The following is a 16,685-nucleotide window of genomic DNA, read 5'->3' on the forward strand; positions in this document are numbered from 1 at the left end:
TAGATTCTATTGGCTGGGCTGGGTTCTATCGATTACATGAGTTGAATGCCTACTAAACATTCAAATTCATCTTGGTGACCTCATCTTCGGTTTCTCCCGGCTCAAGATGAAAGTTGTGGATGTTCATTGACATCTAAATAATGGTTCCCCTCTTTAGTGCGCCAAAACTGCAGCCACCAGTATCTATCACTTTAGACATATATTCGTATGTAGAGCTCTATCCATATATTTACCAACATGGTTCATCATGGCCATAGCTCTGTATACTGGGGGAATGTAAGGCATTATGCACCAACGATACAGTAAATAAATTACAGCCACATACCATGTCAAAACAGTCCCGTTCAACCCAGCTCATTGCTGGAAAGACCACCCACCAATCATATTGCTCAATTGACCCCTAGATGATCGGCAGAGCACGTTTTGTAAACGTATTTAACTCATGGGTATGTACATACCTTGTATTTCGTACCTTGCAATTTTAAGTTATGAAGCTAAAGCACGGAGTCCGTCAAGCCATTTCCAACCTTGCAAATGAGAGCGTAAATTACTAGTCTACCGTTGTGTACGGAGTATGAAGCTAACCCCGGGCTTTCAACACCATCCAGATACTCCGTATGGATGTACCTAAACACGCCAAGTTATAAGTGCGAATAACCGAACGCCTTCTCCACCTACATCACCCTTAAGGGTCCAATGAAAGTTCACGCAACGGCTTTTCCTCCGCGAGATTACTGTGTTGTTTGATATAATGAAAGCCACATCGTCATCAGGGGAAAGCCTCGGTGTTGTAACAGGGGGAAGAGTGGACTACTTTGCAGATACTGGCAGCTTCGTTGAAAAGGCCACATCTACAATTGAGGAAGAAATAAAAAAAAGCAAACATAAACAGAAACGAAAATAGAAAAAAAAAAGAGGGTGCAGAACGTATTATTCGAGGCATCATTTCATTGGAATCAATAAATTAATCGGAAACGGTAGCTATACAAAATAGTTACAGCCGATTATTGGCCGATCTGGATTTGATACTCCGTTGAAGGATCGAGAAAGGAGCTACTGAGCTACAATAAGTACAACGTACGGAGCATGTTGTACAATTCAACATAAAGTTCGTCGGGCTACAGTGTTAGTCGGTTACATCATCTGCACAGGGGTATAATGATGATCGAGATTCTCCCCAAAAAAAGAAATACCTTGTACAACATACGGAGCTGCCCAAGTGCCGAGTGATAGGCACGAAGGGTGTAAGCGGCTGAATTATCCACCCTAGATGAAACCACAACTTAGCGCCAGACTAAAAGAACAAAAAAGACCCCCAAAAAGAAAGTCAAAGATATACATCGGAGATCGGCAATAGGTGAGAGGGGCCCGATCTACACTGGGCTTACGGTGATGCCTACTTTATAGCCAGTCAGGCTAACAAACGGCCTTGCCACCTTTATTTCAGGCACCCACAGCTCCTTGAGTCATGAAATGCCACGGGACAGCTTACGCAACTACAGCCTCGCGTTACAAGCATTTGCCGCATTCCCAGTGGTGGGTTCCCACCTGCTCAGTTTAAGCATGAATGAGATGTAGTACGGAGTACATGTAGTATCTTTGTGCATATCACTCAATATTGACGTGCCAAACTCTTTCTAAGAAACCTCAAAAGCTCATTGGCTGCTCAATCTGATAGATATGGGCACACCTATGTTCACTCATCATACTTGAAAAATGCTATACTACTAGCAGAGTATTTTCCAATGTCCACATCATTGGCTCTGGCTATATTGTATATTGTTCACGGGTACTCCGTATACATATGTACAACAAGCTGGGAACTCAGATGTACCTATCAGATTTCCCGGGGCCCCGGGCCGACCCCGGCAAGGTTCCGATGTAATGAGCTCTATCCCGAGAGATGATTCCACTCCACAATAACGGGAAGACGATCTCTGCTGATTGGCTGGCTGAAATTTCCGTCTTGGCTATATATTCGATGTGGGTGAGCTCAAGAGGTTGGTTCTAAATTCCTTTTTTGCCATCTCTGATTCTTCCCCACAATAACGGGAGACGATCCTGGTGTGGATTGGTTGGTTGACGTTTCCGTCTGAATCAGTGGACAATGACATCATCAGTTACAAAAAGTACCAGCGTACTTATGTCGGGTGTGGCCTATATTATTGGTCATGGGTGATTTTTCCGTAGACCTATTACTCTATCTACACGCTACATATATCAATAATATCAACGGCATATAGACTCCGCAAGTACACAAGTAGATATATGCCACGAATACAAATTGTGAGGGGTCATTTTTGCTATCTGGAGACAGCTATGACATCATGAAAAACGCTCTGATGTAATGGTGGAATCGAGTGACGCTGGTCATGTAATCTCTTGGCTTCCAGACTTCTCTCTCTCCCACGTAGTTTAGCCAGAGCCTCATATTCGTCATGGTAGACTTTTTAGAGCTCTCTACTCTCCGTTATCTGACCTTTCCTCGGCAGCTACTCTTATTACAATGTTGTTCGATTCTTGCAAGCCTCACATACGGGTGCTAATTTACTATTTGGCCATTCTTGAACACTGACGGTTTCATGATATTACTCTTTATGAATTATCCAACCAATATGAATGACAACCCCCTTTACAAGATGATCCAGTAGTGCTGTGTGACCATCAGTTTACTCAATGATTACCAAGAAGGGTAGTCCCCTGGAACCTGTATCGACCGCGTCTAAGGTCGAAGAAAATATCTCCATGCATACATGCAACCCTAACACGCCCATAACGCCGATGTGTGAAAAACAAATGAAAACATATAAACACAGGCAAAATCCAACAGAACCTCGTGTATGTGGTGGCCGATGGCCGGTTCTGGACCGTGGAATCGCCTGTTCCCAGATGAGGGATGAAAAGAGGGTAAAAAAATGCAGGAATATGCAGCAAGACTTGTTGGGCGTTCAAAGATGAAAGAGAGTGCCCTGCAGTCTGGGGTAGCTCGCCATGCTATACGATGGCAAACCTGGGATTTGGCTAGCTTCGAGACATGGGAGATGAGGGTGGAGAGCCCCGAGAGCCGGAGGAGAAGAAATTCGTGTAAGACAGCGAGTTGTAATCAATGCTGAATGATCAATGAGAATCCATCAACCCATGATGCACAGGAGCCAGAAATTCCAGCGATCTTGTAGCCCAAAGGAGGTATCAAAGTGTGGCTGTTTGGAGGTTGGTTAGCATGCTGCGAATATCGTGAATGAAGAGAATACATACCCCGAGCCTCCGGTGGGATTTCCATAGATACCGGATTTTCTCCCAAGGCTTGTGAGAATCTCGATTCCATCAATCCAGAGACCAGCTCGGACATAGAACCCAAGCAGAATTTCACCGCGTCGAGTATCAAGAACAAACTCATCACCACCAGGTTTGCCTCCTCGCTTGCCGAATAGCTGACTGGTCGCATCCTCATAGCAGAATTCAATACCATCAAGTGCGTAGCCGTGGTAGACTTTGATCGATGTCAAGAGCTTTGTTTTGATGAAAGCACATTCAAGTAACAACTCCTCTGGCTCACTGCCTTCCATTCCCGACTGGCCTAATCTGCCGCTTTTGAAACCAGACTGGCTTTTGGGCAATTTGACGAGAGAATTTTTCGATTTCAGGTCGCCAATATTCTCAACAGTGTAGCTGCCAAGTGAACCAGAGTAAACAACCAGACGGATGTTCTTTTTCTTTTCCTTCTCGGTGCCATAGACACGTTGGCGAAGCTCGCTCTCTGTCACTGCAACCTGTCGTGGCAGTCCGTTGGGGCTCGACTCGCTGTTCAAGTACTCAATGAAGTTGTGGCAGAAGGTATCACCCTCGGCATAGAGTTCCATAAATGCAATCCCCGACGAAGCAGTGAACAATATCTTCCCGTTCTCAACTGGCCACACCTGGACGCTATCATCCGAAGTGGGAGAAGCGTCACTTGGGAGTCGGAAGCTAGGGTGGAATCGGAAGCGGAGCGCATCGAGGCGATGCCAGCTACACTCGTCATTGGGCAAACACACCTTTAACCCTTGAGCCTTTGTGCGCGTCGAGAAGGGCTCTCGGGTCAGGAATGTTCTGTTCAAACGCACATAATCGCGGAGCATCACCCCCGACTCCTGGTGGGGACATCCAAAGAGATGGCCCACCTCGTGCAAGTGAGCACCGATGCCCAGGTTTGCTGACTCCCAGTTGGAACCCGCCTCGCCACAGTCATTGGCGACGTGGTTCGTATCCGTGCGGGTGCAGTCTGAGAACGAATCCACGACTTCTTCCAGACATGATGGATAGCTTTGGAGGCAATGAGACCCAAAGATAGCCATTTTGATATCATCATCGCCCGAACCTAAAGCCGCATGGCCGGAAATCATCTGGGATTGGGTATCCCAATGAGAATCGAGGAGGAGAACGGAGACATATTGCTTCTGGCCGGGCTGAGGCTGGAAATGATTTCGTACGGCTTCTTTAGCAATGACGAACAACTCGTCTCTTTTCTCGGCTTTCTCGTTCTGCTGGGCGATCGAGAGATCTCGAAGCTCAGCCACTGTTTTCTCAGTACGGACTACGTGGATCTTGGCCTCATTCCGCATCAGGCCTTGGGCCAAGTCACGACGGCTCAAGCTACCAGACTGCCACTCTTCCTCGAATCGGAAACCACGTCGCCCGAAATTATTGCGGTACATCTGTTCACCGGTAAAGGCCTGCCAGAGATAGGCCGCCATTCGGTACTTTCGAATCGCCATTTCCAACCCGTTTCCTTCCCGTTCTATCCTTTCAGGTACTGCATCGTATGTGCCATCTGAATCTTTCCCCAGGAGGATCACTAGCTGCAATGGGGGATTGTTGACCAGTGGAAGGTAGTTGATGCAAATCCAGGAGGAGTGGATGGCGGGGTGGGTGCTGCCCGTGGACAATTTGGGCGAGACAAAGTCAAAGCGAAGGCGATTAGGACCGGGAACTAGATGAACGAGGACTTTGAAATGCGATGCCGTGACGGGCCAGCCGGTCGACGGGAAATTATCTTGGTGGTGATAGACGGTGACGTTTCCGTCTAGCGGGTGTTGCCTCGGGTCGCCAATTTGACCATACACTAGCAGCACTTTTTGATTGACCTACGTGACAGTCAGATCACCTTTCGTCCCACTAGAGAGAAGCTCATGTGCCCTCCGATTGCTGTCCAGGTAAACTTACCCATGAATTATCAGCCACAGACACGACTCTGGGGGCATAAGGGGAGACGGGAGCTTGTGATCGGTAGACGCCATTGACTGAGGATGAGCTGCTACCCTGCCAAGCGAATAGAGTCAGTCTTGTTAGTCGTCAAGGAATGATGGAGGGGGTTACTTACGATCACGCTGTTTCGCTGAGAACCGGCGACCAGATGCCCCGGTCGCTGTGTAGGTGGGGCCACTGGGGTGCTGACTGCACTGCTTGTTTCTGATTCATTGAGAGCTGGAAGACTGGGAGTGGAAAGGGTTGGTCTGATCGATGACGGTGGAGTGATGGAGTTATGGGAGGAAGTATCGACGGTAGATGATGATTTTGCGGAGATCTCCTCCACACTTTGGGATGGAGTCTTGTGAAAAGTTGCCTTTGATCGACGCCGGAGGTCTTTGAAGAACGGCATGACGAGGTTGAGAGAAAAGAAAAGACGGAGCTGTGTTTTAAGGGTAAATAGTCAGGAACACCAGGTAGCCCGTTTGCGGTTGACGACGAATCGCCCCGCAAGTGACCAGATAGGGGAAAGGGGGAATTCTGATCCAATATAATAATTGTAGCGATATTCAAAGTGATTTGAGTAAAGGAAAAAAAAAACAGCTTCAAAAGATCAGAGATTGCCTGTTAGCTCCAAAATCGTAAGGACACTATTAAAAAGCCATACATTACGTACCCTCAAAGCCTCGTTATCTCACTCTATAACTCTCTTAGTCGTAATGTTTCAGGATCTGACACTAATGTCCTTAGCCTAGATCTTAGAGAGCTCACATACTTGGTTATGACACCGGTATGTCTTGTGTGGATTATTCTCTCGACGTTTCAAGGCCTAGTTTCTCAGAAGCTGCATTTTTTTTTTTTTCTGAGCTACGTACGTGGCTAATCTAAGAGGGTCCCTAATTCCTAATGGGGTTAACTACACAGCTCAAAACCAAACTTGAGTGATTTCTTTCTCTAGCTTCTCTCCTTTCCTCCCATTTCTAGGCGTTGGCCATTCTACAGGTACTCTGTACGGAGCATAGACAGCATTAAGTATAATGTTTCCGGTGATCTAGATGCATACCTGGGAGATACTTCATTCTCCCCAAGTGGATCGGAATTTGTGGCTGCATGCTTGGTTTCTATGGGGATCCCGGAATTCTGCAGGAAAACATTTTTCTGCTTGGAGTAGATTGGGTTATACAACTGATAGATCTATTTGGGGAACGATTGTCACATAGAATCATCGAATAAAGATGAATTATATACATCGTACATAGACTACATAGACTACATACAAGTACCGACATGTAGTCTGCCTGTAAAAATATAGGCCATGTGGGATTGTTTGGGTAGAATAGATCTGGAAGAAAAGAAATATTCACATTGGAACCAAAATTGAAAAAAAAAAAGAGTGTATATATTCTATCCTAAGTCTGTTTGCTATATTGTCCTTGTTTTATGTAGCGAAATCGATCTCTTTCAGCTTTCCCAATCTGTTCAAGTGCTTCTCCAGGATTATTCTCGGACTTCCCGCATTTCGCTAATCTCTTTTCCCTCTCGCCCTTGTCCGTCCCCCAAACCTCAACATCGACCCCTTCGAAAACGTCTTGACTTTCTTGCAGGTGTCTTGCTGCTTTTCTATTGGGCTCCTGATACAATGCCTCCATCACAACCGGGCTCGGCAGAAAAAACGATCCGCAAAATCGATATCGCCCAGGTAAGAGATTAAAAGAAAAAGGCTGATCCCTTGAGATGCAGTCTTGGCTGTCACTCTAAAATACTTGCATTCGAATGCCCCTAGATGAACTTGCTGGAGATGTGGGACTGACTCGGGAGTCTCTTCGCACAGGTCTCCCTTAGTCTGCAGGATCGATTGGGCCTTGCCAAACTGAAGTACCAGCACGGTCGACTACATGGCCTGAACCCGAACCAGCAGGATGGCAGATCCGTTCTTGAGAGTGATAAGCCCTCCGACTCTTCATCCGAGTTCTCACGCAGTCGTTGCGAGACTCCATTCACCTCCCCTCCCCTCCAAGCCTCCACCTACTCCAAGGAACTCCCTCGATCCGCCCGCAATAAACATGCCGCCACCTTCAATTCTCGGGTCATGCAGCCCATGCTGTCTGCCAGTCGAAAGCGCCTACGGTCTGACTCCGATTCCGAACGTCCTGCCAAGGCACCCCGGGTCTCATGGAAGAGTTCTTACCGACTGCCAGAATCATCCCCTGGCATGAACCGACACCGTCCGAGCCGACGCACACAGGCCCCCTTTATGTCTGAGGCTACAATTCCAGAGATTTCATCGCCTGTATATCCTAGGCCGTCAGAAGAGATCGACCCCGACCTACCGCTGCACAGTTTCCAGACCGTGAGCTCGGTCGTGGGCTCCTCCCCTCCACGAACCCCTCCCCCGAAACATATGCGGTTGTCCCGCAATCAACCCCAGCACCACGAAGATGGTGCAGATTTGCTTTTGTACCTCGCCAACTCCCCGACCCCTGCTCGGGTTGCAAGGGGCAACGGAAGTCTTGCCTTCCCACCTTCCACTCCTCCTAGCCAGCATGCAGTACTGCCAGGCATGACACCTACACTCGGCGGTGGCATGTTTGCCAATATCAGCACACCGAATCAGCAATTCAATTTTGCTGATTTCGTGAATGTCACCCCTAGCCCCGCGCAACCATCCCGGGATGGTCGCACCCCACGCAATCCTGCTCGCACCCCGCTTACGAGCAACAGAAAGCGATTGAACTTCGATGCCCTGGTTCCGCCGAGCAATTCCAGCCCTCGACTCCGTGGCAAGGAAATGGGGTTGGCGTTACAACTCGGCGGCGAACTACACCCATGAGACCCTGTGTTTCTCTCCCCATCTTCTCTTCTCTGTTCATTTTTGCCTTACCACCCTCTTAAACCCCGTTGACGACTTTCTTATGATCATGTTATGTACACATTGTGTTCATCCCCTATGTAATTTGCCCTCTTTCCGCAGTGCAGAGAATCGCTCTTTCGAGGACCTGAGTCTCGATGGGGCAGGCCTCTACCCGGACTTGCATCTACCGGCGTTGTCTTTCCAAATGCTTTGCTATTTTCTCTTGCATTACCTCTCATTCACAAAACCATCCCTCTTGCCTTTTCTTTGTCATTGTATGCCCTCGACACTCTCACTGTTGACTTTTCTATTTCTATTATTTCATTTTTTTTTTCTTTTCGCACCCATCATGTATTGTTTCTGACCCTCTGGGTCGCAGCATGCCTCATGCGATTGTTTAATATTTCTGCATGGCTCTTGTCTATAAGGCGAATTGGAAATATGCCGAGAACATATATCTCAGCCCCCACACCACCACGCCTTTTCACTAGCCCTTATTTTGATTTACTTTGCCTAGAGCTCAGATACTACACCTCTGAATCTAAATTTGGATTACACTAGAGCAACATATCCAGCATTCCAGCCCATCTCAGCCCAACGCAAATTTCCCCTTTATCTCGCCCATCAGTTTTCCTTGGACCACGTAGTCAACCCCTCATTTTTTTCTCCATCCAATCCTGTCGTGTCTTTTCGCGTCTTTTCGCGTCACTTTCGCGTTGCAGTTTATGAGGCTTTGGACCAATCAGTTGAAAGTCACATGTGATGTCATATAGCCTATTTAGGATATACATAGAACACAGCAAATAGGAAGCCTGGAGTAAATATCCAATTATAATACACAAGTACACCCTTGAATATGACATAGGTAGTTAGGTAGTTTACAAGCAAATAAGCTATCTATTCCACTCCATCTAGACCATCATCAACCCCTTCAACCTCCCCAACCCCAACATCACCAATCCGCTCCATCTGCTTCCGCCACAACAACGCCAGATAATCCGACGACGTGGCCTCATCAATAGATTTATCCTCGCGAACCTTGATAAAACGCGGAAAACGCAAACTCAATCCACGTTCGTCACTAACCAACCCAATAGCAGCCGGGTACGTAGGACTCAGCGTGATATCCGCAAAAGCCATTTCCCATACCTCGCACGGCTCAAACCACACGTCCGGTTCGCCGTGGTACTCGACGTAGCTGGGACGTGAGATGACGTTCGTGCTACCCTGCGCGTATTTTTCTTTGTTGCTTTGGTAGAATTTGTCCGCAAACCCGGACATGCATTTCGTTACGGCTTCCAGGGATCCGGTTTCTGGGTTGCGGACTGCGAGAAGGATCGGGGACCACCATTTTGCTTTGCGGCCTTGACCGTGCCATCCGGCTATTGGGATTAGGTCGAGGGTTTCGGAAGATGTGCTGTAGTCCTTTTTTACTTTGAGCCAGGATTCGAGGCGTTTGTCTGGTTCGTAGGTTGAGAGGAGGGGTTTGCGTCGGGTGGATTTTTCTTTGGGTTGTTCAGTGGTAATTGTTTCCTTCGGAAGGTTGTTGGCTTGTGTGTTTATACTGGGCTCGTTATCGAGTAGTTTGACCATGATGCCCTCGCACTTGACGTCGATGGCAGATTTGAAAAACTCAAGGACGGGCTCTGAATCCGCTGAGGTCGCATCCATGCTCTTTACCCAGCCGAAGTGGTTTGGAATCTCTACAAAGAGACTGCGGAGTAGTTCGCGGCGTTCTCGAAAGGGGCGATCTAGTAATGGCTCGCCGTTGAGATACATGAGGTCGAATGCGAAAAGACAGACATTGACTTTGATGTCTCCGAGTTCGACGTTCTTCTTTGCTCGATTGGTCAAGACCTGGAATGGCTTCAGATCGCCGCTCTCACGGTCCACGGCAACTACTTCTCCCTCCAGGATAAAGCTGGACACACCTTCTCCCCGTATTTGCGGGACCAGAGAGACAAGATCCGGATACTTCTCCGTCATGAGCTCGAGATGGCGCGAGAAGATAGAGACTTTTCCTTGTTCGTCGCAGTGTACCTGCGCACGTTGCCCGTCGTACTTGTACTCGCAGCTGAAGTCTCGGCCTTGGAGCTTCGTCAACATCTCGGACAGATCGCGTGTGATGCTGCCCAGCATCGGCCTTAGTGGAATGTGCATGCATAGGCCGCATCTGATCAAAAGCTCTGCTGTGGGCCCGATTTCTAATAAGCAGGGCACTAAATCATTGTAATTAGGATGTCTAGCGTATGAGGCTTTGACGATTTCTTCCGCATTGTTGTAGATTTCCGTAAGCTCATCCTTCTTTAGGCGTGCAAGTTGATCCAGCGGGCGGACCTCGAAGTCTGCTCCGACTGGCTTGGAATATAAGACAGCTCGTGCAAGCGCAATCAGCATCGTCGTCTTGACTGCGCCAATTCGTAGATTCTGTACCAATGTGCGGACAATGTATCGACTCTCCTCGGCGCCGCGCGCATCCTGTAGAAGCTTCTCGACGATCCTCTGCTTGGTTTCTTGACTTCCAGGTCCTTTGCTAGTGGCAATTTTCTTCAGTGACTGGTATACTCCCTTGATCCTTAATGGTTTCGGCTTCACCAGAGTGAACGATTGTCGCTTTTTTGCTTCGAATGCAACATCTCCTGCATCTCCGTGCTTATCATAAAGGGCCTTGAGACCTTGACTATTGAGGCCGTATATTTTTTTTCAGCGCTTTGGAAATGGAAGAACCTCCGAGGCCAAGCTCTAGTTCATCGTATGGAGGCGATATGGAATTGGTTGCTAGCCACACAGCAGGTAGGATACTCGATGGGTCGCCTTCAATTAGGACTCGAAGAAAGTTGACCAGTGTATCGACAATCTTTATGCGACTGGTCGTCGCATTCGCCAGGACAAAGGCTCTTGTTAATAAAGCATAAGAAGCATCGCCGCCTTCGGCTGCCCAATGCGACCGTAGTTCCGCTGCACATTGACTCGCGTCAAAAATCTGGGGGCTTTGATCCAGAGGAATAGCAAGGGATAATGTATCCTCTGTGCCAGCTGATGACTGTAGTGAGAGAGTGCTCTTCTTTGGCATCACCGGTGCTAACAGGGGCGAAACGGCTGAATCTAATGTAGATGGAGCTGGATTGATCTCCAGGTTTGCTTGTGTATCTTCGACAGGGGTGCTTGTATTTTCCTGTTCATTCCACTCAGCCTGTAGCTTGCGCGCAAGAGCTTCATCGGAGAGAGTTTGCTCGGTGGTATCGGGGACTATTATATTGTTTTGCTCGGAGGTCTGTCCTTTAAAGAACGACTTAATAGTGCGCTTCGGTGGCGATGAATCCCCATTTCTTTTCCGCTTCTTGGCTGGACTAGACATTATTCAAGGTGTTGATATTGTCGATATTGTAAGGGCTCATGGTTGCCACTGCGGAAGACGTCAGTCCAAAAGGCGGAGATCAACATTCGCGACACCTTGCGCTTCCGCAGTCAAGTTTCCTCCCTTCAACAATGGCGTCCCTCACGGAATTATCTTCGCATGAGCGGACTCGTGTTGAAGATTATCTAAATGACAAAATTCAGGTTTCTGCCGATTTGGAGAGTCTAGATTCGCTGCTATCTAATCTACGCGCGCAACAGGAGCTTCAGCGGAAACAGGTACAGCCCCTCACACCGATTTTCTCCCTAAACACTACTGATACGATCCCGCAAAAAAGCTAGCAGAAGCCAGCGAAGCACTCTCAAATGCGACAAAAGCCTCTAACGACCATGCTGAAGCCACTCGAAAGCAAGCCGAGGCATTCACCGCGGAGCAAGCGGACATCGACCGACGATTAATGGCCATCACACAATCTGAAAGCAGTGATGAGGCGGTGCGGAGTCTGGAAAAGAGCATGGAGAAGCTCCAGCGGCTTGAGATATCCAAGGGATATGTGGAGTTGCTCAAGGAAGCCGAGGAATTGAGGTAATGTCATCACCAATCGTGAGGGGATGCATACTGAGATAGCAATACAGCAAGCAAGCTTTGACAGACATGAACTCCGAACCACGCGCCGCTTTGAAGCCGTATGCCCGACTACGAACCATCGTTGTACTACTCAAGGACGCCCAGCCTGCTGCCGAAGGAGCGGCCCCCCATCTTGTTGACTACACAGACAAACTAGCCTCTGCATTGAGACAACAGATGAAGAAATATTTCGGTGACAGGTTGCAGAAAACGCTGGAAGAGATGAATTGGCCGACAAAACAGCTGAATCTTACTGATCAGATCTTGGCCCAGTGGAGGCAAGATGTTGAACTGTTGATTGACTTGCAATTACCGTATGACCAGTCCTTTCATCCCTAGGTGCATATTCTTACAAGTTTCCTTTAGTGAACTTCCAAGCCGTGACGCACTAGCTTCTGGGCCGAGCTTCGAGCCACCAGTCCTGTTCCCATTAGAGGTCATGGTGCATCATCTGGAACTGCGATTCAGATACCACTTTAGTGGAGACAAGCCAACAAACCGACTGGATAAGGTAATGTAGCCCTATGCCTATGCAGGAAAATGAGTCTAATTGGGTTCTAGCCGGAATATTTCCTCTCGCACATAATGGACCTTGCCAACCAATTTGGCGGGTTTTTCGTCTCTTATATGCAGCCCATCTTCGATGAAAGAGCCGAAGCAGTCGGTCCAAACTTGGAATGGAACTTTTACAACGCATCACATAGTTACATTACTGCATTACTTCCTATGCTGAAGGAGAAGATCAGCTTGTTCCTCCCTCAAATCTCCAACTACCCTCAATTGCTCAGCCACTTCATTCATGAACTGATGAACTTCGATAACGAGATCCGGGAAACGTGGAACTACATGCCAGGTCCATATGCGGACGACAATTGGAAGGGCATGACCTGGGAAGTGTTGACCAAACAGGGGTGGTATGATCGATGGCTTCAGGTTGAGAAGGACTTTGCGTTAGCGCGATACAAAGATATCATCGACACCGCAGACAGCGGAGAAATCGATTACGATGGCATGGAGGTCACTGCAACGAAACCAACAAAAGCTGCGATCCGCGTGAATGACCTCCTCGAAACTATAACAGAGCGCTATCAGCCACTGTCGTCTTTCAGTCAGAAACTGAGATTTCTTATTGACATTCAAATTACGATTTTCGACCAGTTCCACGAGCGTCTACATTCTGCACTAGAGGCCTATCTTGCAATGACGTCGACGCTTGGACGCACTGTACAGGGAGCCGACGGGCAAGCTAGCGTCGAGGGTGTCGCTGGGCTGGAGCGGCTTTGCAGGGTTTTCGGAAGTGCCGAGTACCTCGAAAAGAAGATGGAGGATTGGAGCAACGATGTGTTCTTCGTTGAGCTCTGGTCCGAGCTCCAAGATCGGGTTCAACAAAACCGAGACAGCGGCCGCAACGTAGCTGGTACTATGTCTGTCGCAGAGGTAGCGTCCCGTACCTCACCCGCAGTCGTAAACAACGGCGCCCACACCGCGACCTCATCTGATGGCGCTCTCTTCGACGAGACGGCATCTGCCTACCGTCGTCTTCGACTTCGCTCAGAAAGTATCATCACATCGACCTTGTCCTCCAATATCCTCGCCGTTCTGAAGCCCTACTCTCGCGTATCTACATGGGCAACGCTATCAACCCCCTCCGCCACAGCGCATGCATCTACACTCTCGCCCACTTCCGACCTCGCCCATGCAATGCGCGTCTTGTCCACTCAGCTCTCTTTCCTCTCTCGGGCACTAGGGACTGCGCCTCTACGGCGAGTCTCGCGCCAACTTCTGTTGTCCATTCAAAGCTATATCTGGGACAGTATCCTGACCAAACACACCTTCTCTGAAACTGGAGCGGCCCAGCTTGCCAGCGATGTCGACCATCTCTGTCACGTTGTGGATTCTGCACTTGGTCCATCTAGCCAGTCGGGTATCTCATCTCGAACTATCAAAAAGCTTCGCGAGGGACTGCGTATTCTTTGCTTGAGTACCGCTGAGCAAGAAGGCGACGTCTCTGCAAAGGAAGACGCTGATTTAAGATTATGGGATGTGGAGAAGAGGCTGTTTAGGGACAACGAGAGTGCCCGGAGTGTGCTTGCCGAATTGGAGATTGACTCTCTTTCGGAAGCTGAAGCCCGGTCCGTGTTGGAACGTAGGGTCGAGATTGGCAGTTAATCGCTTTGATATCACTTCACCCACGCCATCATCTATGCACAGAATTTATCACTATTGTTCAAGTAGGCAAGTTCGAAACTATGCCGGGTCCTTTCTCTATGGGCTATGTGAAACTGGCTTATATTGTTCTTAGAATGCCAAATTGATACACAGCCTTATATATTGCATCAGATCTCCTGTATGTCGTATCCCGTCTCTCGTGTCCATAAAATCTACTCTATATGCGCAAGTAAATCCAAAGAAAACAAATCACGCACCGGCTCAAACGTGATGGACAACAGGGCCATGTCCACGCTCGCCAAGTCGCTTATGAGGAATGGGCGGGTTGCTCGCCTTCAAAGACTCAACAATACCAGGGCCCACTTCTTCAATGGCGCGGACAAGTGAATCGACCGTCTCCTTTGTGGTCTGAACATTAACAACGCACCGGAAGAACTTTCCATTCCCAGCCGCCTCCTCATCCCCACTGGGAGGCGCAAAGTCCACCATGAATCCCTTGGGCACGATCGCATGCGTCACCTGCTCAGTGACCCTGCTGTTATTTTTTGCGCGCTGTGTCTCATTTGAGACCAAGCCGCGCGGGTACACGAATTTCCCGCCAGGGGCGTAATAGAAGCACACCTGCAGGCACGGTGGGGGGTTTTCGCTGATAAGAACGAAATCGGGATGTTGAGCGATGGTGTTAGCCAAGTGCGCGGCGATATCGCATGCCGAGTCGATCTGCTGTTGGTAGCCTTCGTTTCCGTAATATGTCCAGCCCAAAAAGAGTTTGAGGGAATCGGCACGTCGACCGCATTGGAGAGTGAGGTCTGCCAAGTCCCAGACTTCCGGCGAGTCGACTTCCAGCTCGGATTCGTTCTGTGCGGCGCCATTGGCGGTGGGCTCGTCTTCTTCATTGTGGAATAGATATCCAGCGGGAAGGGTGTTGGCCTTGTGGAACTGGCGCATATCTGATGCTAGCAGGTACGAGCAGGTGACAGGAACGCCGATCATTTTGTGCGGGTTGATCGCAATGCTGTTTGCTTTCTCTGCGCCGGCTAGCTTATGTTTCTGGCGCTGAGAGAAGACAAATGAGCCGCCCCAAGACCCGTCGATGTGGAACCACATATTGTATTTCTGGCAGATGGCTGCGATCTCGTTAAAGGGATCGAAAGAGCCCAGAACGGTTGTGCCTGCGGTGGCATTGACATAGAACGGTGTCCGACCTTCGCTCTGCGCCTTCTGGACCAGCTTCTCAAGCTCGGCTGGGATCATGCGGCCGACTTTGTCAATGGAGACGGGCCAGACGGCGCTGCTACCGAATCCGAGCATCTGGGCCGCCTTTTCTACGCTGTAGTGGCCGTGCGCGCTCGTAAAGAGCACAAACTTGTACCCGCCGTTTCCGTCTGTTTTAGTGCTCGGGTAGAGATTGTTGCGCGCAATGACGATGGAGGTGGTGTTCGATGCAGACCCGCCTTGTACGGAAATACCACCTGCTCGGGGACCGTTCAGCCCGAAGAGGTTCGCCAACCGCTGGCCGGTGTACTTCTCAATGACCGTCAGTGCAGGCGACACTTGGTAGACGTGTACGTTGGTGTTCAAGGTAGCGAGGATGAGTTCCGCTGCCACGCCGGGCGCATTGGTTGACGCATATAGCTTGTCCAAAAAGCCCTGGTGCCAGGTGTTGACTGAGTATTTCAAGACCTTTTGCAAGACCCCGATGAGGCCTTCCTGCTTAGTGCCTTTCTCGGGGATCTCGAGCTGAAGAATATCTCGCAACTCTTCGGGCTTCTTATAATCTACCAACGAGCTTCCAGCCAGTCCAGTGTGTCCATTGGTGCCGTTGGTACCATTTTTCTGTGTCGATGAACCGAGGGAATCATTGTCTGCGGATCGGATAAACGGGATGAGAAGGTCTTCTACTGCTTTCAGAAGCTGAACAAAACGATCATATTAGTATTAGAACATTGAACAAAGAATGTAGTGGCGTGCAGATCATTGCGATGTGGAGTTGACTCACGCTTTGCACTTCATCAGCGCGGCTGGGCTGCGCAATGCCTGACATTATTTGTACAGGTTCTCACGTTCTATATAAAAATGCAAAAAGACACCGAGTATATGCAGAATGGAAACGCAAAGAGAGTAGAAGACACAATTGAAGAAAAGAAAAAGTTTGCCGGCCATCTCGGAGATGGCGACAATCCCGCACAGCCTGACATCATCTTGGAGCTCTGGAGCATGCGATGGTCTATACACTCAGCTACACTTATGTTTGAGTTGGATCATGGAGTTTCAAATATAAATAATCTTAATCTAGAGTACTTGCATATAGCATATGCAGGGAATATTAAATATCGGCTAACCTGCAGGAACCCGCCCTGGGATTGTCGAACTACTGTAAGAGCATGGAATATGAGACCGTTTCATAAGAATGCTAGGAAATAGATATAAAACAAATAAAAGCATGGTGTAACG

The 16,685-nt window shown here is 48.8% G+C and overlaps 5 protein-coding genes across 5 annotated transcripts; 2 read left to right on the forward strand and 3 right to left on the reverse strand.

The window, feature by feature from the left end:
• Positions 1-3,103: 3,103 nt before the first annotated feature.
• On the reverse strand, positions 3,104-5,638 carry N7500_008215 (zinc metalloproteinase family protein; the record flags this gene model as incomplete). The annotated part of the gene is made up of 4 exons (XM_056679359.1): positions 3,104-3,200; positions 3,256-5,123; positions 5,203-5,298; positions 5,360-5,638. 4 exons carry the CDS (start codon positions 5,636-5,638, stop codon positions 3,104-3,106), a joined length of 2,340 nt encoding a protein of 779 aa, XP_056529731.1.
• Positions 5,639-6,865: 1,227 nt separating this feature from the next.
• N7500_008216 (uncharacterized protein) lies at positions 6,866-8,056 on the forward strand (the record flags this gene model as incomplete). The annotated part of the gene is made up of 2 exons (XM_056679360.1): positions 6,866-6,925; positions 7,058-8,056. The coding sequence occupies 2 exons, from the start codon at positions 6,866-6,868 to the stop codon at positions 8,054-8,056; spliced, it is 1,059 nt and encodes a 352-aa protein (XP_056529732.1).
• Positions 8,057-8,974: 918 nt separating this feature from the next.
• N7500_008217 (putative DNA ligase I) lies at positions 8,975-11,435 on the reverse strand (the record flags this gene model as incomplete). The annotated part of the gene is made up of 2 exons (XM_056679361.1): positions 8,975-10,752; positions 10,805-11,435. The coding sequence occupies 2 exons, from the start codon at positions 11,433-11,435 to the stop codon at positions 8,975-8,977; spliced, it is 2,409 nt and encodes an 802-aa protein (XP_056529733.1).
• A 131-nt stretch (positions 11,436-11,566) lies between these two features.
• Positions 11,567-14,231, forward strand: N7500_008218 (RINT-1 family protein; the record flags this gene model as incomplete). The annotated part of the gene is made up of 5 exons (XM_056679362.1): positions 11,567-11,713; positions 11,773-12,020; positions 12,071-12,376; positions 12,429-12,573; positions 12,624-14,231. The coding sequence occupies 5 exons, from the start codon at positions 11,567-11,569 to the stop codon at positions 14,229-14,231; spliced, it is 2,454 nt and encodes an 817-aa protein (XP_056529734.1).
• Positions 14,232-14,492: 261 nt separating this feature from the next.
• Positions 14,493-16,275, reverse strand: N7500_008219 (pyridoxal phosphate-dependent decarboxylase family protein; the record flags this gene model as incomplete). Its single annotated transcript, XM_056679363.1, has 2 exons — positions 14,493-16,145; positions 16,231-16,275. The coding sequence occupies 2 exons, from the start codon at positions 16,273-16,275 to the stop codon at positions 14,493-14,495; spliced, it is 1,698 nt and encodes a 565-aa protein (XP_056529735.1).
• Between the last annotated feature and the right edge of the window lie 410 nt (positions 16,276-16,685).

The sequence above is a fragment of the Penicillium coprophilum genome (genome assembly GCF_028826855.1).
Source record: "Penicillium coprophilum strain IBT 35676 chromosome Unknown utg000005l_segment0_segment0, whole genome shotgun sequence".
Lineage (NCBI taxonomy): Eukaryota > Fungi > Ascomycota > Eurotiomycetes > Eurotiales > Aspergillaceae > Penicillium > Penicillium coprophilum.